We start from the raw sequence: 27,565 nt of genomic DNA, 5'->3' as shown, positions 1-27,565 counted from the left end.
GAGATATTCTAAGCCTACATTCAAAGCTTTGAGCAACATTTGTGTGTTTTTAAACAACTTGGCTATATTGCTTTATGAATTTTGTAACTATAGCTGCATAATCCCTCAGCTCCATTCACTGTGGTTTGGTAGTCTTGAAGATGCATAGTTTATATTCTTCTACACTATTCTTGATGTCAGCTTCATGTCAGGCCTTATTCTGGTGATGTCCAAAAGGTATCATGACCAACGTGAACCTGCATCCTGCCATGAAAAAGATACTAACATGAGCTGTATGGCGAGATTTTACAGATCTTCTGCTCTCTCCCTCCTTTCTGTCACCTTCTAGATGTGTTGAGGCTACAGCTCCCCAAATTCCAACCTTATGTCCAACACATTTGGAGGACACCGACTTTAGAATCAATATTAGGAAAAAATCTTTACAAAATCCATATACTCACGTAAATCATGCACCAAATATACCTAGCAGTAAAGGAAATTGTCTGCAAAATCTGTTCACCAAAGGCAAAATTGCAAACAATGATGGGTATGTTTGAAAGATACTCACTTTCTCAAGTCTGATTAACCAACGTTGACAGATAAGGCATGGAGATAAATGGAAACTGAGATTTTTTCCAACCAAGAGAAGCCAAACAAGAGATTTCCCCACCGCATGGAGTACCAGAAGAAAGATCCATGCATCAAGGAAAGTCCAAACTAGAATCTGAATGACTCCATTTGCACAACATGTTTAAATACATGATTGAATTAATACACTTTCTACACTTGTAAATCACTTTAAACCATACACTAGCCAAGCAAGATCAGTTCATGCAAGGGAAAAGAGGAAAGGAAAGAAATCCAACTAAATCTAGTTTATGCTAATCCTGTTGCCTACACCTCTCAATACTTTTCTATCTTGGCAAACCATTCTCTCTTCCGCCCTGTCCATAAACCACTTCCTTGTTCCTTTTGTTCTTTGAACTTCTCCATTCTCTCTTTTTCAGGATCTCCTCAACTGCATCCAATCACAACTTTCTCATTCTTTTCCTTCCAGTCAGTCGATTCCCTCTCCCTTCATATGTTCGTTTCGTGATTCAGTCCTCATTTATTCTCTCTTCCACCAATTTTCCTTTCTAAAGCATATTGCTCTTACCAGATTGCACACATGCAACTTTGGGGGAAAAATGCCATAATATATAACACTATTAAATTAAAACCTCTTAAATTAAGCAGTATTGATTAATCAAAATATGGCAGTGAACTGTGAAATCAAATTCAACTGTCTTCAGAGCACTCCGGAAAGCCAACAATAGGTTAGTCCCAAGGAGGGAATTGCACTAATTTGGGGGTTTTGCTAGAATCTCATTCCCTGTTGCCCATGAATTGTGTTTTTTCAATGGACCAAACTACACTGACTAAGAAGGTTGTCATAACTTTAGGGCAGTTTGTCAAATAATTTGGTGCAATGTATTTCAGACTGATTGAAAGGGAATACCCAAGATGGAGAATTCATCCAAAGAGAACACTCAGCTCTTCTCAGAAACCACAGTACTGTCCATTGACAGATCTTCATCAAAGTCAGAATCTTCCACTTCAAAGGAAAAAGGAACATTATGTGGAGGAATGAAGGTATAGTTAAACCTGGAACTGTGAAAGTAGGTTTTTAAAATGGCTGAGAACTTCCTGTATATATTTTTTTCCTTGTTTTTCAATCCAGCCTTTGTTCCCTCTGTCACTTTAGAACAGTGTTTCTCAACCTTGCAAGTTTAAAATGGGTGAGCCAGCCTTGGGGAATTCTGGGAGTTGAAGTCCACCCGCCTTAAACTTGCCAAGGTTGAGAAACACTGCTTTAGAATTTAGCCCTAATGAATTTGGTGGGACTAACACTTCCTCACTCCATCTAAAAGGTTGCAAACATTTGTGACATCCTTTCGTTCTACTGGTTTCACGGAACCTAACAAAATTTTATGTATATTTAATTTCATAAAGATAGTTTATGAAACTATCTTTCACCTAAGATAGATCACCTAAATTATAATTTTTCAAAAAGATTTTGGACTCTAGATAAAGCTATGCCAAAATCAGTGTTGCAATTTCTCAAAAGACTTCTTTAATTTTATTTTTTTTAATTTTTTAATCGTATTCTCAGAATGCTTGAGAATTTATTCTAACTTTCTCTTGGTATTGTTTCTAAGTTTCCTTTGCTTTGGGGGGACACAGACAGTATTGCTGCTTATGTTTTTCTTGCTTATCTTTCTACCATTCAGAAATTTCCCTAGTTGTCTACATTTCCCAAATTGAAAAAGCCCAGGGATACATTTCTCATAATGTCAGCCTTACGAGGTAGTCCAGCCAAGAAGCGCACCCAGAAGTACTAGCTCTAACCTTATTGTAAAGTTACATTAACAGAATCTTGCAAGTCAGAATCTTGCCTGGCTGGGGAATTCTGGGAGTTGAAGTCCAGACCTCTTAATGTTGTCAAGATTGAGAAACACTGAAATAAACAAATGGCTGAATACTCTGTAATACCATAGACTCCTGTTGAGACCATTGTTGAGACCATAATACTCCAAATTTCACTAGCTCGGGAAGGTTTGCTACCTGAATGCTGAGAGTGTCTTTGGCAGAAAAGGGTCTCAATCTTCTCAAATTGCTGGGCAGACTGGGACTTTAACTACACGCCTTCTTTGAAGAATTAAAAGCATGTTCATTCAACTTGACTTATGAGACAATTTGATCATTCCCCCTCTGCTTTCTTCAAGATAATCTGATTCTCTCAGTGAATAAACCCTTCACTGTGCTATTTTAAAAAGTGGCTTATTACCTCCAGAAATAGATAATTATATTAGAGAACAAACTTTTTCTCCCCCTTTGGAAGGGAGCTGGCTAATGAATTAAGGAGAAAACTAGAATTCTCTTCTCTTCTTTTTTTCCTTCACCACTTTTAACAGCTGGAACCCTTAACAGAAATGTAGTTTTGGCTGAAGTGGCTCTCCTTTTTTTTTTGTATTGGCTATTGCATTGGCCACCCAGAAATGATCTCCTCTCCCAGATCTCCCTAAACCCATTGGAATCTTGGCTCTACCCCCAGACCCAGAGGTCTCTGTCCACAAGCCACATTTAGTAGTGGAACTCTTTTTAGAAGACTTGGCAGTCCTGATGTTGAAACAGACAAATATCGCCATGCAGGAAACTTGTTCAGCATTTTTTCCTACCAATTGTTCATTCAGATAGATGAAAGCAATGGTTTTTTTTGAGAGAAGAGATTTTCAGTTAAATTCTCATGGGTGAAGAATGGTGCTCTTCCACTTAGTTATAAGATAACCAAGAGGTATGTCTGAATGTTCTGTCTTTTATTGGTCAATTCTCTCTCCAACTTCCCATATTTCATCACTGATTGATTGATTGATTACCATGAAGTCATTGTCAACTCTTAATGACCATATAGATAGATTTTCTCCATGACAATCTGTCCCTAATCTGGTCTTCAGATCTTCCAACAGTGCACCCATCATCACCGTCATTGAGTTCATCCACCTTGTTGTTGGTCATCCTCTTCTTTTCTTTCTTTCCACCTTTCCCATCATTATAGCCTTCGCCAAAGAGCTCTGTTTTCACACAATATGTCCGAAGTATGTTAATTTGTGTCTGGTCACTTGTGCCACAAGTGAGAACTCTAGCTTGATTTGTTCAATTAAATTATTAAAAGCCTGAACATACTTTAGACAGTTTTGCTTTTACCAAACAAGATAGCCCATGGCAGCCAGAGAATGATAAGGCAAGGAACTCCTGTTTTATGCATAAATCTTCATAGCACTGATTTCTAGATCCAGTTGATTCTACCTAAAATGAATTCATCTAATTTCCAGAATTGAAAGCAGTGAAAATTTGCCACCTTCATGACAGGATAATACTTAAATAATTGCTTGCTTTGATTGTTTGCTTCTTGTTAAAACTGCTGTTCACAATTCAGTTAAAAGAAAAATTCCTGGGTGTGAGAAGACCATTTTTGGATTTTCAGTTTTCAAAATGATAATCATTTTCTGATATTCTACTACAGGTAGTCCTCACTTACTGACTGCCTTGTTTAGCGACTGTTCAAAGTGACAGTGGTGTAAAACAAACAGCTTTGTGACTAGTCCTCGCATTTATGACTGTCACAGCATCCCGTGATCATGTGATCACCATTCACTTGTTTCACAACCAGCTTCCGACAAGCAGGGTTAATAGAGAATGCAGAAGTAAAATTGCAGGTCACGTCTACATGATTGCTTAACAACCAAATGGGAAGTGATGTTGTAAGCCTGACATGGTCACATGATTTTCTGCTTAGCAATCACAGAGCTTAGCAATGGAGTTGCTGGTCCCAATTGTGATTGCTAAGCGAGGACTACCTGTACACAGTTCTCAGACTGTGAGCAAGCAATTATTCAATAGGAAAAGGTGTTTTGTTCATAAGTTTCTCTAATACATGCACTTTCGTATGTACAGTATTTGGGGATTGCCAACCGCATCACAAATTTCAAAAAGTACAGCATTGGGTTTGTACCTGTGTTCTAGACCTACGTATTCTGATACACCTAAAGTCACTATATTGGCAGGAGAATTCTGATGAACCAAATTTCTCACCTATTCTGAACTGTTGAATTCAAAATTCTTTAGCACCTTTTTTTTTTTTAACAGATTTTTCTCGGTGCATTGTCTTTTGTTTACTTTGCAAAAACTCTGTCAGGAAGCTACTTGAAAAGTACTATCACTCAGATAGAAAGAAGATTTGATATCCCTTCTTCTCTAGTTGGCCTAATCGATGGGAGTTTTGAAATTGGTATGTTATATGCACAACATTTTCCATATTTTCCAAATAAGTTAACAAAATGTTTTTAACCCTGATGGACAGTCTTCTCCATCTTAATCATGCTTTCTATGTTTCTTAAAGGGAACCTTTTAATAATAATTCTGGTGAGCTACTTTGGAGCCAAACTTCACAGACCAAAAATAATTGGAGCTGGGTGCATAATTATGTCACTGGGGACATTTCTGATTGCCATGCCACAGTTCTTTATGGGACAGTAAGTATAATGGTTAACCATTTAGATTTGAAATTTCAACAACAAACTACAATGCCAATTTTCTACAGTAGCATTTTTAAAAATAACCTGCTAGGAAAGACATTTTAATAAGAGAGTAAGAATCTCTCACAAGTGGGTCAAAATGCTTTTTCAATATTTAGGAATCAAATTCACTTGGTAATTATAAGCTAGGATGTGCTGTATGGAGCATTGTGCTTTACAACAGTGTTTCTCAACCTTGGTAACTTTAAGGTGTATGGACTTCAGCTCCCAGAATTCCCTAGCCAGCATGCTTTACAAGGGGGAGAAATGCAAAACTCATCAAAATTCCAAGAAAGGCAATAAAGTGATTAAGGAACGAGAAACAAAGTCTTACAAAGAGAGACTGGGGGAATTGGAAATGTTTAAAAGATGACTACGGGTAGTCCTCAGTTACGGTGACAATTGGGACCGGGAACTCCATCACTAAGCAATGTGGTTGTAAACTATGATGTCATGTGACCATGCACTTAGCAATGACAATTCCAGCAGTCCTGGTTGTTGGCATTAAATGAGGACCACACGAGTCATTGAGCAAGGACCTCATATGATTGTGATTTCCGACTTACTGCTGGCTTCCCCACTGACTTTGTGGGAAGCTTGCAGGGTACGTCGGAAATCCCGATCACATGATTGCAGCTCACTGTGACATCATAATCGTGAGCCAGGCACCAAGCGCCTCGATCACAATCATGTGACTGTGGGGACATTGCAAGTTCTGGAACTCCAAGGATCCATCGTAAGTCCTCCTCATCAGTGCCGTCATTACTCTGAACAGTTGCTGAACAAATAACCAGAGGACTACCTGTAGTAGCATCTTTCAAATACCATAGAGATTGTTTTATAGAGGTAGGCCAAGAAGACCTGTCAGACTTCTTTCACCTGGCCACATTGTAAAGGGCTAAAAATCAAATGGGTGAGAATGATGGTTTCTACCTCTTTCCCATTCTGGAAACGGACTCGTCTGGTATTAGGGGGTTTGCTTGCAACAGTCTGAGAACCAGCTCTCATAAGATTTGTTCTCTGGGTGTTTCACTTCAACAATATTTTATCCAAAGCTGATTTGTGAAGCAATGCAGCCCTTCATTCCTAAAAGTGCAGCAAAGGAATGGTGCTGCTTTGCTTTCCTTCATGTCTAAGATCTCCAGCAATAGTTCCACTAACCAGGAATGGCTTTCAGGCAAGTTCTTGGAAGCTTCTGCACATACTTACTCTGACTATTGGAACCACCAGAGTAGGTCTCGAGGTGACACAAACCTTTGAGGAGAATAGTCAGAATGGTTCCTTCCCACTCTATGATCCTAGGAATCTCACTGTCTTCTTGACAAGAAGAATCACAGCATCTCTATGTCACCAGGTGCCTCCTGAATGCAAATCCAAGCTGCCACACACAGGCCTGCTTTTCAGAGTACTTTTATGTAGGTCCATTCAGAAGTTAGTCTCACTGCTTTCACCAAGACTGAGATATGTATGCATCAGACTAAAGTCTTAGAGCATTTTCCACTGCTGAGGAGGATGGTATTCACCATGACTGAGCTGGCAGAAAACTATAACAGCATGAAATTTGCTGTTCCTGCTAAGGATCCCCATCCTGTATTTATCTATTTGCTTCTATTTCAAGTCACTCTACTCCCTTTCCTCCTATAGTAATGGATGAGAGATTGCATATTCCTTGAAGGTGCCACTGGATGGATTTGGAATAAGGGGGAAATGCCACTTTACACTGATGCAGCTAAGGTCAACTTAAAGCTCCCTCATGCAGGGCTAGAGATCAATAGCTCAAGTCAATAACATCAATAACATAAGAAGATAGATACTGAAGGAACATCAAACTTTTGATAGTAAAGAGCAAGTGGACAATGGGACTCATTTTCTAGGGGATTGATACACTTACCATTGCTGGAGCAGAGACTGGAAATCCATCTAGCCAATGGGATGTTTGGCCCTGAATTTTCTGCACTGCACTTTAAGGAGCTGAACAAAATGACCTAGCAGACTCTGTCCAACTCCATGAACTTTTGGTTGCCTTATGCCAGGGTGTCTCAACCAGGGTTCCGTGGAAGCCTAGGATTCTGCGAGAGGTCACTAGGGGTTCCCTGGTAGATCACAATTGATTTAAAAAATTATTTCAAATTTGGGCAACTTCACATTAAAGAGGAAAGTTCCATTCTTTATTTTCAGTTGAAGAAAACTGTTAATGCATATATAGAGGCCTACACATGAGACGAATAGAATAATTTTGTAACTTCTGGCCTATATTTGAGCCTGAATATGGATTCAGGGGTTCCCCGAGACCTGAAAAATATTTCAAGGGTTCCTCCAGGATCAAAAGGTAGAGAAAGGCTGCCTTATGCAAATGTCCACCAGCAACCACTTGACCAGCATCTTCTTGCTGATCATATAGGTTCAGTTCCGAGTGGCAGGGAAAAGCCCACCCACCCCCAGCCATGCTAACATCTGTCCTTCTATAAAGTTGTTTCTTGGGGTTGCATCTCGAGCACTGGGCCCTAAATAGGTCTTTGGCATAAATTAGAGAAATAACTTTTCCTCCAATTTTCATAGGTGGGATCCTTGTAAGGAAACTCTTGGTTTTTACACAGCTATAGGTATGAGGTATTTTCTTCCTCCTCCAATTCAACAATCAGCATCTCGCCATGTCTGCAGGATCGAAACCAAATACAAGTCTCAGGCTTGGAAAGATCTCAGACAAAAATTCAGGCAGGTAAGTAAGTATTTAAAAACGAAGTCAGCAACATGCTTCCTGCGGGCTTCAAAAAAATCTAATATTAAACTTGGTTAGGCTTGGATGCTCTGATTCTCTTGAACATTCCACCTGGAATGTGGCAGGAGATTTAGCATCCCTAAAACAATCTCTGACTTTATACTAGCATTCTTTGGAGGAGAAGTAAAGAAGGCAGTTATAATACCAATTTAAACCCAGCTCCTGTGGACCCTGAGAATTCCATCTAGATTTGTAACAGCACTGGGAATGGAATTAACTTACTTTATCATCTTGATTTTAATTTTGCCTTGCATACATGGGCAGCTGCAGGTGGGCAGGAGAAGGGCAAGTAATGTTCCATTTGACGTGACATCATAGCTCAGACATTTGCATGATGACATCATGATGCACCCACCATCATTCTGGCATTATTTTGGCCTCTAATTAGATACTTAAGCTTGCATTATGGATAGTATCTAGATCAGTGTTTCTCAAACCTGGCAACTTTAAGACATGTGGACTTCAATTCCCAGAATTCCCCAGCCAGGAATTCTGGGAGTTGAAGTCCACATGTCTTAAAGTTGCCAAGGTTGAGAAACAGTGACCTAGGTTATTTCATTGCTACCTGCAATTCATGGTCTTTCTGTTGAATTGTGGATTTTCTCTTTTTTGATATGTGTGCATCAGAAAATAAATTTAGCATTTCCTCCTACTTCCACTTCTTTTTTAGTGTAAGCCAGTTCAGTTATGACCTACTTGTGAAATCAGCCTTCTGATAAAGTAATCAAAGTAATCGAAGTTAATATTAAAGTAATTTCTGGAATTTCTTAGTGGTCTCCCATCCAGGAAGTCACTAGGGCACCTAGCTGGACATACATATATTATAAGCAACAGGGGTTGTGTTGTTTCTGTGAATATTATCAGAAAGCAGCTCTCAGCTTCTTGGTCTGTGCGTCCAGGGTGTGAAAAAGAAGCTGGTATTTCCATGTGGATCTACGTTTTGCTGGGAAATCTACTACGGGGAATAGGAGAAACACCAATTCAGCCTTTGGGAATCGCATATATTGATGACTACACCCCAGAAGAGAGTGCACCCTTTTACATTGGTATGGTTTAAGAAACAATGATAAGTCTCTCTCTCTCTTCTTCTCCTTGTCTAACTAAAGCAATTGTTTAATTTATGCAAGGATAGCTTCATAGTTTCAGCCAGAAATGGTGACGCAATGGAAGTGCAACTCAGAGGAAGGAACTACTATAAGTGCAGCTTTCTATGATGATCATGTTGGACAGTGTTGGGATGACTGGGCTCCTGACTTCTGATTGGTTTTTAGTCAAGCTGGTTTCCAATTGGTACAGGCTGGTGAGGGCTGGTCTCTGATTGGTTCTTCGTTTGTAGCCAAGCCTAATTAGTCGTTTTGGTAGTATTGGTTCCTGATTGGTCTTTTGTTCGTGCCAGCTTCTGACTGGTCATTTTTGGAGTCCTGCTTCTTGATTGGTTCTTTATTTGTGCTGGGTTCTGGTTTGTTAGTCTAAGCAGCTGGTTCCTGTTTGGGTCTTTGTCCAGGCAAAGTTTTGATTTGCCCATTTGGACGGCAGGGGCTGGTTCCTGGTTGTTCCTGTTGATCTGTAAAAGCCTACAGTTTATTAAGAGGTTGGCCTTTTCTAAAAAAAAAAAAAAGAAAGTTCTCCTGTTTTAGTTCCCTAGGTCAGAGTTCCTCAACCTTGGCAACTCTAAGCTGTGCGGACTTCAACTTGGCAATTCCCCTGGGGAATTCTGGGAGTTAAAGTCCGCACAGCTTAGAGTTGCCAAGGTTGAGGAAGCCTGCCCTAGGTGATTCTCTTTTTTAGTTCTCCAGGTGATTCCTCTTCAAAAGATTTATACAGTTAGCTTTATTGTTCTCCTTTTTATAGATGTTGATGATAACATATTGATTATTACATATTGCGTATTACACATTAGGAAAACAGACCCAATATGGGTATGAATAAATAATTGGGCAGCTATGATAAAGAGCCCAGTTACCGTAGAAGTACAGAATGTAAGGGCGGGAGGTCTAGCAGACCATCTCTTTCAACGCTCTGCCCAGTGCAGGAATTGACTACTGCTACAGTAGTTGAACACAACATTTATGTATGTATTCACATCATTTCTATACCACTGGCTGTTTCAGGTTGTTATTCAGATTCGCTTTGTTGATTTTATAGATCTGGCGCTTACAACTCTATGTTATGTATCACTGACTATACTCGTAGTTGTATGGGTGCTTTTCTGTATTTATTTTATATATTTATATAAACATATTTTATTTATTTATTATACCTGTATGGTATATTACTCTTTTCCTTGGCTTTATTTTGACCAAACTGAAGTTCTTCTCTCTCTTTGACCAAACTGAAGTTTTTCCCTCTCTCTGTTATACATTTACGGTATATTACTCTTTTCTTCGGCTTTATGTTGACCAAACTGAATTCTTTTTGGTCTAATCTGCCTTTCCATTTTCTTTACAGGATGTGTTCAGACAGTTGCAATTATAGGCCCCATTTTTGGATTTCTTCTGGGATCCTTGTGCGCCAAGCTGTATGTGGACATTGGCTTCGTCGACATGGGTGAGCATGAATGGCATTCTTTGTGCATTTGGAAGCAAAAATGCCACAAGTTATTTCTGACCCAAAAAAAATCAAACCACAAACTACGAAGCAAGGACTGGATAAAACTTTTCTCACCTTAGAACCACGCTGGTGTTTGCCTTCTGAAGTTGCAGTGGGAAAGGCAGTGACACCACAGTGAGTGTGTCCCCTGAGAAAGGCAATGACAACATTGTGGATGTGGCTGTGGTGCCGAAATAGGTGAGACCAACAGGAAAAAGCAGAGAAAAATCCCCCAAATCACAGAGGTGCCTGACTTCTATATTAAAGGAGGGAAACTCTGTTAAATGGAAACTGTAATTTGCTGGAAAATTATGGTACCAAACCACATTGCCAGAACTAAGGGGTGTGATTAGGAAGGGATTAAGCAGGTACAAGAACAGCAACTTAAGATCTGTTGGTTGCCCAGCCTACCTTAATCCATCTCTGCTCAATATTAGAAATCACGCTGGCATTTGAATAATGTGTACTGTTTGAAAAGACCTTCCTCTCTCTCCTCAGGCAGCATACACATCACTCACAAAGACCCACACTGGGTAGGAGCTTGGTGGCTTGGCTATTTAATTGCTGGGTTGATTAGCATCCTTGCCTCAATCCCCTTCTGGTTCTTACCGAAGCACCTTCCAAGGCCAGGGACCCGAAAAGATTCTACCGAGCAATCCAAGTTCATTGCTGAAGAAAACAAGGAATGTTGTGCCACCTACCAAAACCAAGTCAAATTTCTCAAGATGGCAAAAGGTGAGGGAAGCCGGCTAATTAACCGATCCGTAGTTGGGCTTTGGATGTCATTGTCTACAATGCTAGTTTGATGCTTGTCTCGGCACAAAGTACTGCCTTCCCTGGACATGAGAGCTGGTGTAGATAATCTGGTACCCTTCAGAAGTTTGGGAATGTAGTTCTCATAACTGCTTGCTATTGACCATTCGATCAAAAGCTAATAAGTTTTGAAGTCCAAAATATCTGGAGGGCAACAGGTGACTTATGCCTAATTTAGACAATGAGTATAACCCAATTAATACATTGGCAATGGGGTCCTGAATGGATTCATCTTTACATGGATTGCAGTGACCATATGCTTAATTAAGCTGACATTGCAAGGGGTGTGAGCAGTTTGATGGAGGTAAGGTTTGCAGCAAAACTCAAAAGCCTCCTAAATGACAAGAAGAAAAGGCAACATATTAAGAGTATTAATTTCGATCACTTATTTTACACACCTCACAAATACTGTAGCAATACAAAATAATAATTGTAATCACTGCCCCCTCCTCATTGTTAATAAGATATAAAAGCTATTTTCACTCTGGCATAAACAGCTGTTACAAAACCATTTAACTGTATGGCAATAATCATTCAAGGTGGCCAGAAGAATAAGCACAAGAAATCTGAAATATAAGGAAATATAAGATTGCTGGCCCTCTCTAAATCCAGAACAATGCCTCTATAATTCCTTCCATATAATCTGCTGGATAATCTGCTTGAAGAAATGTGAGCCCTGGTAAATAAATAGAGGCTGAACTGCAAACTCTGTACACAACTAACAGTGTTAAAATCAGTCTGGTGAAGTAATATTATTTACAGGATAATGTCACCTCCAGGAAAGTTGGCAAGACCCATGTCATTCCATCTGAGATGGTTCATTTAATGCAAAGTATGTAACCTTCAAAATGTTTTCAAATATAACTTTTATTAAGATCCAGCCAGAGAGGGCAGAGATCAGAAATCCTAGGATTTATAATACAAAACATCTACAGCTGACCTATTCTGATTTACTGGTTGAACCAGTAATTCCCGACACTGGATTATAGCCCTCTGAGTCATATTTAGAGTTGATATTTTGGTTGATTGATCGATTGATTGATTGATTATGTGTCATTGTCAGCCCTTTGAGGTAGTCCAGACAAGAAGCACCAACCATGAATACTAATGCTACCTTTCTTGTAAGGTTACAGTAACAGAATCTTGCAAGTCTGAAAGTACATCTCTCCCCCATTGCCTTTATAGTCCAAGAAACTAGGGAAGGTCCCTTTTGAGACCTTTACCATGTCCCCATTCCTTCCGCAAGCTAAGCTGCCTCTTACTAGACTGCTGTCTAGCCGCCACCGCCGCCTCCTGCTGCTGCCTCTCGAGGACATTCTCACAGACCATTACAGTTTTTAAGTTAGGGGGCAACTCTTAATGACCACATAGATAGATTTTTTTCCCAGAGGATCTGTTCCCAAACTGGTCTTCAGGTCTTCCAATGTGTATCCATCACTGCTGTAATTCATTCTGTTTACCTTGCTGCTAGTCATCCTCTTGTCTTTTCTTCCATCTTTCCCAGCGTTATGAACTCCACAAGAAGCTAGGCCTTTGGAAGATATGTCCATGGTATGATAATCTGAGCCTGGTCATTTGTGCCTTGAGTGAGAACTCTGGGTTGATTTGTTTGATGATCCATTCATGTGTTTCCTTGGCCATCCATGGTATTCTCAGGAGTCTTCTCCAACACCAAAGTTCAAAACTGTCGATAACTCTTTCTATAGTATCTTATTTCTTTGAAGTTCACATATCTAGAATAGACCAACTGAAATTGACTATGGTTCCACAGACTTCAGCAACTTGTCTAAGGCACTTCTACATGCAGTTTTGCATAGCACCATAATTGTGATCCTATGACAGTATCCCCATTTGGCATTGTGTCCATTTATTTTCAGCTGTGCTGCATGGCAATTAGAAACAGCATGGAACTGACTTTCTAGCTGAAACTCTGGAGCAACAGGGAATTGCCCTCTCCTGGGCTTTCCTTCCTCCCAGCAAAGGTTCAGCCACAATGCCACCTGACCAAGATGCTACCCTGTCTCCATTCATAGTTCATTTAAATTGTGAGCAGAGAGATGATGCCATGACGGCCTTTCCCCCATTTTAGTACCTTGAGGATTTTTACAAGTCATCAAACCAGTAAACCTATGGAAAGAGTAGTGCATTGGATGAATGCTGGTTTTGCTTCCCCATCAACCATCTGGAGAAAGTTCTGCTTAGTTCATGTGGAGAAGATTACAAGATTAGCTGCACTGTGGACAGTTGAAGGTTGGTTTAAAAGTGTTTCTCGGGGTTGGAGAAGTGAGAACATGAGAAGTGTGGAAAAGATCTGAGTTTGGCTATGTCTCCTTCCAATTGTCTATTAACAGTTTTTACTAGGTCAACCTATTTTGGAACAAGTTTCCATCCATGTTCATTCCTCACTTCTTTCTAACAAAAGTATCCATTTTCTTTTGTAGAGTTCCTACCTTCCCTGAAAAGCCTCCTTGGAAATCCAGTTTACTTCTTATATCTTTGCTCCAGCATCATCCAACTCAATTCTCTCATTGGCATGGTGACATATAAGCCAAAATATATTGAACAGCAGTTTGGACAATCATCTTCAAAGACCAATTTTGTCATAGGTATGTTTGAGGTTTTTGTGCCTGGGAATGAAGCAGATACTACTTTGTTTTGGGTTTGATAAATAGAATACAGAAAAGGTCCATAATCCAAGGCTCCCAAAACCCCTATTAAATTTGCAGATTGATGATGATTATGATGATGATACATGCCAGAAGGGGGAAATCATTACTTGGATACTCAATACAAATCATATTAATCTGTTTTAATTAATGTAATTTTAACTTCATCTATGTATCAAATCAAATTTAGCATTTATCCTGGCTGCATGTATGTGTCCCTTGGCGTGCTATACCTCTCAAACGGTAAAAACAGCCCTTTGACTGAAAAAATGGTTGCTCAGCTGGAATACAGATACATAAACTTAACACAGCTCTATCTTCCTTTTCAGTCTGTTTTCATCTGGCACAGCTACTGGGCCCTGCTTATTTTTGTAGCTGAGTAACTGAGAACACATCACTGCTTCTTGCGGCTAATTGTAGGCACAGGAGAATTCAGGGAAAGTTAGCATTAATCAGAAAGAACTTTGGAGATCTTGCCCACCTCTAATTCCTAGTGGTTCATGAAGGCAGTTCTTCATGAATGGAGCCCTTAAAATCACCTATGTCAGGTTTCCCATCCTTAACAACTTCCAGAATTGTAGACTTCTATTCCCTGACAGGGGAGTTCTAGGAAGTCAAGGTCCATACCTCTGGTGGTTGCCAAGGTTGGATGACATTGATCTTTGCCATATTAAGGCCAAATATCTGATGAAAGAAGATACTTACTTCTTCACAGAGGATTAAGAGAAGTTAATTCTGTTTGGTTGCAACTTAGAGATATTTTACAATATATTAAATTATATTGTATGTTTAGTGTTTTATGGATTATTTTATTGTAAACCGCTCAGAGTCCCTCTGGTGGGAGGAGATGGGCGGTGACAAATTTGATAAATAAATATAAATAAATAAATTTTGTTGTTTATGACCCAGCTATTGTGTTTGTTCCTTGAAGATAGGAAATGGTATTTCTTGGACTGCCACCTTCTAAACTGTAGCATATTTTGAGAATGGTATTTCAAGAGAAGTAAAGGCATTCAGAAACAATTCTTCTTGCCCCTAACACAGTGCCTTCCATTGTATTTTAAGGGCTTTTCTTAGGGCTAAGCCTTCAGCTATGTATGAAACACTTTGGGAGTGTGAAAACAGAAGGAATAGAGTTTGTAAAGAATATGCAAAAAATGTATTGTTGTTAACTTACAGCATAATAATACAAGTCGTTAAAACAGGTCCAGATAATATCATATGCTAGGTTTAAAATGATCATGTAATATAGGACAGATTGACTTGCAGCCTATGGGCCACATAGAGATTCCCCCCAAACTTTTCTGCATGCCCAAAAGTCCCCAGGACTGCACTGCCAAAATCTAGTGGCAAACAGGCAGAGTATAATGGTGTGATTATTTGCTTTTTGCTCACAACGAACTAAAATGGGTGTTTTCAGACTTAGTGCACCTATTTTACAGAGGAAAAAAAAAACCCAGCCACCTCAAAATTTCCACCCACCCCCAGAGAAGCTGAAAGATAGAACCCTATATGTCATCAGAATCATGCCCATTGCAGCCTTTGTCTGTCCTAACCCAGTAGATATCAGGATTTAATTTAGAGGGCACAATACATAAAAAATTCTGAAGGATGGGGACAAAAAAGGTTGAGCAACTCTTCTTCGCCAAATTCCTGTGGTTCCTAAAAATAAGTTTATAACTGTATTCATTTGCTTCTTTGGGGGGGGAACTGTAGGTCTCATCAACATTCCTGCTGTAGCTCTTGGGATCTTCTCAGGTGGCTTGATCATGAAGAAGTTCACGCTGAATGTGTTGGGGGCAGCCAAGCTTTCCTTAATCTCATCCTTCCTTGGCTACCTGTTGCTCCTCACCCTTTTCACAACTGGTTGCAAGAATGCAGATGTAGCAGGTTTGACCATCTCCTATGAAGGGTAAGTTCCACTGGACAGTGCTAGGAGATGGTTTGCACTACAGTAGTTACCGTACCAAATTACATGATTGTCTTCCCCTGTGCCTCTCAAAGTTTGGATTAGATTTCTGAACTTCTTTCTGTGTGAATGTGAATTGGGTGATCATCTTCTATAATAATTGGGTACTTGGTGCTATGAGTTGTAAACCAGCATATCTGGAAAACTACAGTTTCCTCACTACTGACTCCTCATATAAGAGAAAGGTGTGTGTGTGCAGAATGCTCTTTGACTTTGGTCTTCCAAAGGGATCAAGACAGTAGCAAGAATTGCTTGACTACTGCCCTTCATGGTGAGTTGGATCATTATGGATTCTCAGAAAAGAACCTTCTGGACTGACTAGAAGGAGCATAAAAGAGCTTCTTGTCTTGATGGAATCCTGTTCATGGACAGAGGGATCATACTGAAAAGAAGGAGTCTGGTTGCATGTTTTTTAACCAACAGATTTTATTAAAAGAGGTACTTTTCAATATCGGGATCCTACGTCGGCCTAACCAGTCTGTGCATTTGATGAAGTGAGCTGCAGCTCGTGGAAGCTTTGTCTTTTAATGAACTTTGGGAGTTGGAAAAGGTGCCACCAGACTCCTCCTGATTTGTTGCTGCCCTAGACTAACATGGCTGTCCTCCTACAATGATTCATACTGAAATACTATGTTTTACAGTAAGCTAAAGAAATGAGAGCTGCTTATATAAGTCAGTAGAGAAATCCAACAGTTTAATCTGCAGTAGAAGCCAAAGGTAACAGAACGGAAATATCTTCTTAACTCTTTTCTAATTTTATTTAGTGCAAGATCTCGCTTACTTCCTTGCTTGCTTTTGGTGGCCTTTAAGTCTTTAACCCTACCCTCTTAAAGTCCAAGAAAAATGGAGGACAGATTTTGCAGATGGAAAACTGCTATGCCTAAACCAACATTAATATAGAGCTACAATGGGATGCCGTCCAATGATATTGTGCTCCAACTGTGGTCTGCGGTTGGGCCAATGCTGAAAAATAGCCCACAGTGATCTTGCAGTATCCTCTCTTTTCTCCACTAGCAAGAAGCCAGTCTCCCCCTATGAACAAACTCTGTTTTCAGAGTGCAATGCAGGATGCGCCTGCTCAAAATACGAGTGGGACCCTATATGTGGAGAAAATGGGATCACGTACATCTCAGCTTGTCTTGCTGGCTGTAAAACATCCAACGGAAGTGGGAAAAATATGGTCAGTGCCTTCTTTCTTTTTTTTCCCCCTGTTTGGCTCTTCCTTTTAATAGACTAGAATCAGTCACACAACTCTCAGGTCAGGCTGTATGTCGATGAAGATTCTCAGTCATCCAGGTGGAATTGTCTGTAGGTTGAGTCATGGCAACTGGATTTCATTCTTTTTGGTTGAAATGTTTCGCTGCTTGTCCAAGCAGCTTCTTCAGTCTGGAAAGGTTGGTAAGGGGACCCCATATATGTCTTCCAGGGTGGCTGCATTGTCTCTACACCTGAATGGCTGTTAATTGTGCCATGGAGGTGTGGATTGTCTTTGGGATGTCTTACTCCTAAATCCCTTGTTCATCCCCAAGTGGATCATTAAGAGTGGCCTTCCCGGGAAACTGGTGAAGTCTTAATCTTCCTGGGGACTAATGAAAGAGCAGCATGAAAAATGGGGGACAAATTGTGTCTGAGGCCTCCACCTCTATTGAGGGAAGGATTTTCCACTTTGGCATGAATGGATTCCTTAACCCCTCTCAGGTCAGGTTCATATAAAAGTGGTAAAGTCTACCCAGTTTTGGTCTTGGTGTCAGCATCTATTGGGATAGGACAAACTTTGGGTCTAAGAACCCTGAAAAGGAGGAGAGGGAAAACAACTACAGGACCAGTCCTGACATGCTATCTACTTCCTGTGACTCACCTCAAGTTTTTTTTTTTTAATTAGGATAGCAAGTCTGGCAATGCTTAGAAGGTATTAGATAAGATTTTAGCTGCCCACCATCATGGAATGAAGATGGCATACAACCGAAGCTCATTCTGTAGTTTGCTTTTGAATGCCACTTGTTTTTATTTTTGCCATAGTTTAGAAAACAAAACAGCAAACAAACTTTAAACAACAGGTAAAAGGGATGTTGCTATTGCCTGGCCATCTTTTGGGAGATGCTGTGAGAGTGACCTTTATTAAACCTAGCCTTTGCTGCTATAGAGGGTGATGGTCTGAACATCTTTCCCAGTTGCAAGTCAGTGATTGGAATCTAGAAACGTATGACCAGAATCCTACTAGTGTGATAGGCCTCTGTTGGCATCAGTGAACTGACAAATGTGGAGATGTTTCTATGGATTCCTCTTCCTTGTTGTAATAACGTGTGTCTCCTGCAAATCTGCTGGGGAAGATTAGAAGACCTTTCAGAAAAGTATGGGTAGGATTAGTGCTCCTGTCCTCTTTCTTGTTCCTGGATGAAATGATTACATAGTTTTTAGGCTCTTCCCATTCCCAGAAGCACTCCTACCATCTTTAAAGCCAACTAACTATGTCCTTGTTTAACTATGTCCTCTTGGAATATTTTCAAGAACATAGCCAGAAAAGATTGCTTCAAAGCAAAGGATCAACACCTCTTCAAATGTTCATGGTTATTACAGTATATCTAAACATTTCACATGGCATTTGGAGAAATGGCAAATTGACCAGGATATGCACCACATGGCAAATGTTACTTCTGAGACTTATTCTGATTTGATTCTTTGTCTTTTGGCTTGCTCCAACTTTAACCACTGGGCATGAGCCCATATGTATTTCTGTTTCATTTCAGATATTTTATAACTGTAGCTGTGTGGACTTTCCAGAGTTTTCATCAAGGCATTCTTCAGCTCTCTTGGGTCCTTGCCCAACAGGAAAGGAATGCTCCAAAATGTTTCTCTATTTTCTGGTGATATCCGTAATTACTTCCTATACCTTGTCCGTTGGAGGCACTCCAGGGTATATTTTGCTTCTCAGGTAATGAATATTTTTAACTGCTGGAGATACTAATTTACTAACATATTTAAGCACATGGAAGATTTGTTGGCTATTCTGATATATCATGAACCTTTGTCTGGAACGCCAAGGACATTGTCACTTTATGAAGTTGGAATGGTAGTTTACTTTTCATGGTTTATGCCTTTATCTTTTGAACCAAGTATTTCTTTATCTTCTTCCAAACCAGTGTGCTTTGGCACATTCCCTGGGACCTCTCCACTCAGCATCACTTTCTTCCTATTGGGGGTCCATATCATCAAAATTGAAATAATGTGCATTTGGTCAATGACCAGCAAGATTTGAAAATATACAGCACAATAGTAAAGTCAAATGGATGAGATAAAATACTAGCATAATAAGGTGTCTCTATAATAAAAATGTAACATACACTTCTGTAATGGTATGTTAACTGCAAGTCTAAATCTAAACTATTACAATCTATGAAGTAAAAATACATGTCACCAAGATAGCTCACGTGCAATAAACCCAAAGTGATGAATAAAACAGAAGTGGTTATTCCTGAGACCAGTTATGCCTTATTTTCATCATGGCAAGATGACAGAATTTGGCTACTACACAAGCAAGGAAGGGTTTCAAGTCTTCTAGAAGAAAGTTCACAAAAAAATTGACTGCCCTTCCTGGGAATTTACATATTAGGGGCCAAATGTAAGCAGACCAAATATCCCTGTAGAATTTACAGTGTAATAATACATACAAAATGGATTCAATCTACTCGTCACCACAAGGGCAGTTAATGGAGTTTTTGAGTATCTGCTTTGCAGCAAGGCAGATGGTAAGATGCTATGCCTGACTTTGAAAAATGCCATCCTCAGCTTGGGGAAAGTTAGATTTTGTAGGTATCTTGCTGGTTCCCAAGTGCTTCTCAGTCTTTTGGCTAACCTCAAGAGTAGTATCCATACCATCTATTTACACGTAATTGCAGCCTTCAAAACTTTGCCCACTTCTCATTGCATGGAAATGAAAGAGTGAAGTATCCAATGTCATATATATGTAATCCAGGTTTTGGTGTCTTATAGATATGGTGACCATATTTTCTTGGAAAAAATAAAGGGCAAATCTGGAAGAAGTTCATAAGGATAAAAAAAAATAATTGTTTATGTTTATAGCTTTGCTTTACAAAGGAAAATTCAAGAGCAAAGCCAAGAAAAACTTTACAAAAATGCATATTCTAATAACAGTATCTAAAATCAAACCATACAGGTAAATTTATTTTAAAAAGACAACTCAGTTTCCATATTTTTCACATGAATGTGAAAGACTGTGCATTAAGTGGTACCATTTGTACAGTAAAAAATGACCAAAATAAAGGACAAAAGTGAGTTTTTGAAAAAATAAATAAATCTAAAGGACAGCTTTCTGAAATAAAGGACTGTCCTTTATAATAAAGGTTGTATGGTCACTGTACTTATAGGATAAAGTGCAAACCGAGGCCATAGAAAATCATGGCATTTGAGTCAACTGAGTTGAATGAGATCCAAGTTTTCTCTGTGTTGTATGTATATTTATTTATATTTATGTATTTATTATTTTTTATCCCGCCTTTATTATTTTTATGAATAACTCAAGGTGGTGAACATACCTAATACTCCTTCCTTCTCCTATTTTCCCCATAACAACAACCCTATGAGGTGAGTTGGGCTGAGAGACAGTGCCCAGGGTCACCCAGCTGGCTTTCGTGCCCAAGGCAGGACTAGAACTCTCAGTCTTCTGGTTTCTAGCCTGGTGCCTTAACCACTAGACCAAACTTCTATACATTTATTTAGCCAGGTTCTATTATGTGTCTGTATGTATTTTTATTCTTATCTTTAAAGCAGAACAATGTCCAAAACTATCACTGCTGATTTTATTAATAATAATTCAATATTAAATGTGTGCTATGAAATAATAATAATAAATGTGCTGAAGGACTTCTTCAGGAATTGAACTCTTCTGAATTAAATTAAGCACTGGAAATGAAGTGAAGGGATTAAAAAGACTAAAATACCACCTGATCACAGCTTGTTCTAAAAATATTTCTGGGAATTAGATGTAATTAAAAAAAACATACTATTGAAGTTTAATCTCAAGAGCAATTTTTTGAGCATCCTAGAGATGGCAGTCATATTCTAATAAAAGTCAGCAACTGTGACTTTTCAAGTGGATGAAATGATCTCTGTCAGGTAACACACACAGTATGGCATATATACAAATCTCATATAGCTAAGAATCCATGCATCTGTTAATCTTACACAAACCCTTGTACGGATAAATCTAGGCTATAACTCTCAGTTCAAAATGCAAACACAAACATTGTCCTTTGTTGAAATTAGCCATTTCACCTGGACAAATTGTGTAAGGATTTATTTCTTCAGGGCAACGTATTTCACTAGCTTTCTGGTTTTTGGTTTTGGCCTGTTGCTTCACCCTCACTGAATCAGTTATACAAGTCATTCCCCCTAGTTGGAGATCCTATAATTTATTTATTTATTTATTTGTTTGTTTGTCATATTTTTATTACCGCCCATCTCCCCCACTCAGGGGACCCTGGGCGGTTCACAATAAAACAGTATAAAATATGATAAAATCAGAATAATATCAATAAATATACATATATAATAAATTGGATGGCATTACAATGGCATATCTTTTAAACTTCTGGATTTGGATAGCAATCCTTCAGTTGAGTAACTTCTTTAGGGAAGCAAAAACAATTCCCCTGCAGTGTTATACGGGTTGCAGGCTTGCAAAAAGTCTAATGGAAGTGCTGGTCTTAAAGCATGTTTATGTACTTGCTGTTGAAGCCATCTCTGCATAGTTTCTGCAAAGTCACCTCTGCAGCTCTCTACAGTTTCAGACTGACTGTTCTCTTGCTGTAATACCATACTCTTTTCAGTTTCAGTTTCTTCACGGACTGTGGGACCTTAGTTTTTATGATATGTTGATGTTTAATTGAATCCATTCTTTCTTCTATCAGTACAAAGTTTCCTGTGCCGCTGGCTGCCATTCAACTCCAACATATAATAGAGCTACTTCTTTGTGTAATATTTGGCAAGGTGTTTCTTTTCTTCAAATGCTTCTCCTTTTTTCTTCAAGTGTCTCTTGTGCAGTTGTGGCTAAACACTTTACATTTTTGTTTCATCAGTCCAAAGCATTTTGTTCTAGCCTTTTTCAGGCTTTCAAGATTTCCTTTTGCGTACTTTAGATGATGACTTTGGGGATGAGGTCAGAGGAACAGATTCCTTCTGGCAACTCTTCCACGCAGACCATGGTTGTTTAAGCAGCCTGCAGAGAACTATTCTAGGGTCAGCTAAAATTTTCCACAGGTTGTTTGCAGTAATCTGTGGGTTCTGTTTTTGTCAGCCCCACTAGGTAGACCAGACCAGGAAATCAACTCCACAGGAAGGCTAAAACTACTTTTATTGAGATTGGCTATAATAATAGAAGATTATTGGAGATCTGATTGTGCTGGACCTCTTCCCCCTTCTTATACTCATGTGAATTAGGGAGGTGTCAGACTGAACTGCCTCTGAATATTATCTCATTGTGGACTTTAAAAAATGCTTCATCCCCTTTTGGATCCTGCATACCTCCATCAAGGTCATTGTTAGCCCTTTGAGGTAGTCCAGACAAGAAGCACAACTTTGAGTACTAACTGTATCTTAATTGTAAGCTTACATTAACAGGATCTTGTAAGATTGAATGCATGTCTCCCCTCCTTTCCTTTTACTCTCAGGAAAACTAAGGAGGGTCCCTTCTGAAACGCTTCCCATGCCCTCTTTCTTTCTATGGGCTGAGATATCTTTTACACGCTGGTTATCCAGTCTGTGGCTCTCCCTCCTGTCTCCCAAGGTCATTCCCACAGACCATGACAGTCATCTTCTTTATGCTCCACAGTTTTGCAGATCAGACTTCTTTTAGGGCACCTCCAGCAGAAATTTTTCTTTGTTTTCAGGTCTTCAACAATTCCACATAGCTTCCATTTCTTCTTTCTTACAAATGAAATTGTTAGCTGGAAGTGTTCAGAGATTCTTTTATAGCCATTCTGTTTTATACCAGCAAAGTGTCTTTATATTCGAATGCTCAAAAAACTACCTTGATATGCTCAAGGTTTTTGAATGGAGAAAAAAACAAACACTACCTGACAAGTTAGAAGGGTCAGCCTATTTGATCAGTTGTGGAACTGTCTTCACCTGGCTAATTGTAGGCCTAATGAGTCAATCACCTTTCAGTGGCCTTAGTATCAACTTTAGTGTATAGCAAAAATAAGAACAATACACACACACACTGAATCAACTGGAAGGGTGTGACTCCTTCTGCCCCTGAGTCACTGCTTTCTTATTTTGAATCTGTGAACAACTGCATATAAATAGTAAACATGCATTCACATTTGCAGAAATATGTTGTGTTATCTTTGTTCCACACAGAGACTGGATCAGCTTAGGTTCACCTAGGAATTCATCGAAACATAGAATTTGACCGGGGGGGGGGGGGCTAAATTTTGCATCTATCTGTAATAGATATTAGGCTCTATTCCTTCATGAATTAAGATTCTTCTATTTTATATGTTTCAGATGTATTAATCCACAGCTGAAATCTTTTGCCCTGGGCATCTATACTTTAACTATAAGAGTCCTTGGTAAGTAAAAGGTAAAGTCTCTTTGCAAGTGAGCAGGAGTCCTGGATGTCTTCCTAGCCATATCCATCTAACCTTCTCAACAACAACATGAAAGTGGTCTAACATTGTCTTCTGCTAGGATATTTTTTCAACCTCCCAGTCTAGCCTACAGTCCTGAGATTTCCTGATTGCTTCCCATCTAGGTATTAAACACATCCAACCCTGCTTAGCTTTTTAAGTCCCCTATTTTCTTCTAGATCTCATCAATATTCTTAATTTAAAATATAGTTGGTCATAAGATATGGATCCAGAGATGTACTTGGGAGAATAATACTCTCTAGTGGAGATGGGAAATGGACCCTGAACCTTGTATTACAGTTTTAGGGGCCTGTCCAATTGTGCCACTGAAAATCTGAGGTATTCTAGCAAACATTGATAATGATGCTGTAGATGGGTCATTTTGACCATTTGGAAATATTTCTGAGGAACTGGTGGGGGTAGGTGTATTAAGCCAATGAGAGTCGTAACACAAACTTCCTTTCATTTTCTGGGAGATAAAAATTAATTAGAAAAACTACCCTCTATTGGTTTACAATTTTATTGTAAACCGCCTAGAGTCCCCCATTGGGGGAGATGGGCGGAGACATAAATTTAATAAATAAATAAACCTGCTAACAAATGTTGGTGGAACAATTTGGAGCGACTTCAGGAGAAGAAAGACCAGAGAAACGGTGGGACTAAGGGCCATTATATATGGGGGAGGAGGGGAATAGTTCTGGTCAGGGTTATCCAACCCATGTTCTAGACAGGAGTTCCTTGGGGTTTTTTTTTAACACTGATATCTTGATTTTAAGGTGTACACTCCAGTTTTCATTTATTTCTTACCACAAAATGGCAAGTCACTGCAAGATTCATTTTCAACAGTCATGGGCATAAATAGGTCCAAAAGCAACTAAAAGGAGGCAGGACCAGCAGTTGCCCACCTATGATATGGGAAGAAAAACTCATCAAAATGCAGACAATTTGGTCTTCTCCATCTAATGTTTTACTTGTCTAGTTGGAAGCATTTGGTAAAGAATATGCCAATAAACAATTTATTTGAAGAATGCACACATAACAACATTTGAAATATAAATATAGTAATTCTCTTTCTTTCTTTCTTTCTTTCTTTCTTTCTTTCTTTCTTTCTTTCTTTCTTTCTTTCTTTCTTTCTCCTTTCTTTTGTAATGCAGCAGGAATCCCTGCTCCAGTATACTTTGGAGTATCTCTAGATACAACTTGCCTCAGATGGGGAAGCAAAAGATGTGGAGGTCAAGGAGCTTGTAGACTGTATGATTCTAATGCCTTTAGGTAATTTAATAATTTCTTCTCCATAACTCCCAGTAGAATATCATTCGTAGGACTGCCCATCTCTGGCTATTTCTGCCCATCCCACTGCACAGGGTGAGCATGCTCCAGGTTCCTTCCTCGAGGCAGTGTCATCTTATGGGACCTAGGAGACATGCCTTTCCTGTTGCTGTACCTGCTTTTTGGAATGAGCTCTTCCCAGATACACAATTGGCCTCAACACTGTTTTCTTTCTTAGAGACAGGAAGACCTGGCTCTTCTCCCAGGCATTGGGCAGGATGATATTTGAGCCCGGCCTGTTAGGAAAGGGAGTGATTATCGTTTCCAGGCATGGCTATCTGTGTATGTATGATAGTAGGCTTTTATACTTGTTTTATATTTCTATGCCAGATAGAATCATAAACTATGGATTGAGGGTGCCTTATAATTCAAACAAACAAACAAACAAACAAATGTATCTCATGGCTTTGAATGCCAGCAGACCACAGCAGCTGGTCTGCTCTGACTCAAAGTGGACAGGAAGAGTCTCTGGTTCCTCAGGGGCCCATTGGCTTTAGGGTGCCACCCCCATTGATCAGGAGAGGCAGCAGAGTATGTAGCTAGCCCTAAGGCTTTGGTAGCAAACAATGTATCTCTGCAAGCAATCAAATTATTCTGCTCCTGTCCCTTTAGCTTCCAGAGATAGGGCTGGTCAAAACACAGCAAGGTATGGCAGATACCAAATGGAAGACCATCTTCACAATAAGGACTAAACAGGAGAGGAGTTGGGGAGAAATCTAAGGATGGCGTCTTTAAGCAAGATTTTCTTACTTTAGATATCTCGTAATCTATAACAGAGCCTTAGACATCAATGGGAGGGGAGCAGAGAGGAAGCAAAAATCATCATGATATTGTGACACAAACTCTGCTCCTTAAGTGTTTTGTATGACGTCACGAAGCAAGTCTGAAAGAGTTGAGCTTGCTTCACGTCACAACACACGTTTTGTTATTTTGGTGTCATCATGTTTAGTCACGTGAGCCTATGAAGAGAGTTCTTTTTGACTGATTATGTGCCATGAAGTCGGTACCAATTCTTAGATCTTCTCCACAATGATTTGTCCCCAACTTGGCCCTTCAGGTCTTTCAATGGTCAAAATATCACTGCTGCAATTGAATCCATCCACCTTGTTGCTGGTTGTCCTCTTCTTCTCTTTCTTTCCACCTTTCTCAGCATTATGGACTTCTCAAGACAGGTGGGTCTTCCTATTTTGCATAATGTGAAGAAAGAAAGATCAGATTACAAAGAGATAATCTAATAAAAGCAGGCAGATAATATATTTAAGTAAAGTTTACACTGCCTGAAGAATGAATGCTTTCCTAAAAGGGAGAGTCTAAGACAATGATGAGCTACCAGCTTGGTTTCCTGAGGCAGGAAGTTCCACAGTCAAGGTGTGGTCAGTGGGAAGGCACTTTCTCTTTCCCTCATCAGTGATGCCTCAGCTATAACTGGGACAGAGAACAGGGAGCATGATGGTTCTTAAGCATGGACCAAAGCCCTTTAGAGGGAATTGCTTCTGAACATACTATCACTTGGGCTGATTTTACCTGAAAGGAAGACCATTTCTACTCCATATTATTTACCTTTAAATGAGTGGATCATGTCAGCTTCACTGAGTCTACAATAATAGTGACAAACGAGGGCTGTTGTTTTTTTCTACCTAATCTTTTCTTGCATGGAATATCAGATCATCATTGAGAGGTGTCTTCCTTTGGGCTAAATACAATAATTGGTCTCTTCATCCTTTATGTTCAGAAGTACATGTATCATCAAGTCAAAGCCCAGAATGGAATGGAAAAAGACCTTCATTTTCTGTCCTATCAAATGTATTTTCTTGTGCAGTTACCTTCCTTCTTGATGGACAACTCAAAACCACTAATTTGCAGTAGTGTTGCATGATCTTACACCTCCTTTACAAGCTAGGTTCTCCATATCCAGACACATAAAAGAGTGTCTTTTCCAAAAAATGAACAATGAGTTTCAGTAACATAGTTCAACAATTCACAGATATAAGTAATGAATTCAGTGCTTCTCTCAACCTATTGCAGATACATCTACCTTGGTTTGACGATTGTTTTGGGCACAGTATCCACCATCCTAAGTGTCGCAGTCTTGATCATTCTAAAGAAGAGGTCCATTTCCCCACCAAATGAAACCCCTGCAAGCAGCAGAGAGAGAGAATCTACCTCAGTGAAAAAACGGAAAAGTGACTTTGTCAAGAACAACCATTTGATTCAGACCACCTACTGGCCAGAAAAAGAAACACAACTTTAGGAAGACTTGCTGAATATTCAAGGAGAATTTTGTCTGAAGCTGGAACTTCTAACACAGTGTTTTTCAAAGTTGACAACTTTCAGAGGTGCGGACTTCAACTCCCAGAATTCCTGGCTGGGAATGCTGGCTGGAGAATTCTGGGAGTTGAAGTCCACACCTCTTAAAGTTGCCAAGTTTGAAAAACACTGTTCTAACACAATCCATTATATATTAATGTGCTGGAATATGGGAGGGGAGGGGTGGATGTCTCCTTTTTAATAAATTTGGTCAGGGGGTAAAAGCCAAACTTATTTCTTGAATTTTCTAAAGGCTTGAATATTCATGTTTGCATTTGGCTTTATGGATTGGAAAAAATGCAAAGCAAGATCCCCCATTTCCTGCTTCCAAGGAAAGTTGATGGATAAAAGAATGGCATTCTTCTAATGCAGTA

General features: G+C 39.4%; 1 protein-coding gene across 2 annotated transcripts; it reads left to right on the top strand.

Moving 5' to 3' along the window:
- The first annotated feature begins 1,482 nt into the window (after positions 1-1,482).
- LOC134500693 (solute carrier organic anion transporter family member 1C1-like) lies at positions 1,483-27,220 on the top strand. 2 transcript variants are annotated; one of them, XM_063308038.1, is made up of 14 exons: positions 1,483-1,611; positions 4,666-4,807; positions 4,919-5,051; positions 7,691-7,812; positions 8,772-8,918; positions 10,321-10,419; positions 10,960-11,196; positions 13,716-13,880; positions 15,657-15,852; positions 16,924-17,089; positions 18,657-18,841; positions 23,434-23,498; positions 24,710-24,827; positions 26,910-27,220. In XM_063308038.1, the coding sequence occupies exons 1-14, from the start codon at positions 1,483-1,485 to the stop codon at positions 27,133-27,135; spliced, it is 2,130 nt and encodes a 709-aa protein (XP_063164108.1). In that variant the 3' UTR covers positions 27,136-27,220. The 2 variants fall into 2 exon arrangements, with proteins under 2 accessions (XP_063164108.1, XP_063164109.1); XM_063308039.1 differs by lacking the exon at positions 8,772-8,918.
- Positions 27,221-27,565: the final 345 nt, after the last annotated feature.

The sequence above is a fragment of the Candoia aspera genome, chromosome 7, assembly GCF_035149785.1.
Source record: "Candoia aspera isolate rCanAsp1 chromosome 7, rCanAsp1.hap2, whole genome shotgun sequence".
Classification (NCBI taxonomy): Eukaryota; Metazoa; Chordata; class Lepidosauria; order Squamata; family Boidae; genus Candoia; species Candoia aspera.
Note: the sequence above shows the minus strand (reverse complement) of the source record. Positions and strands in the feature narration are given on the sequence as shown.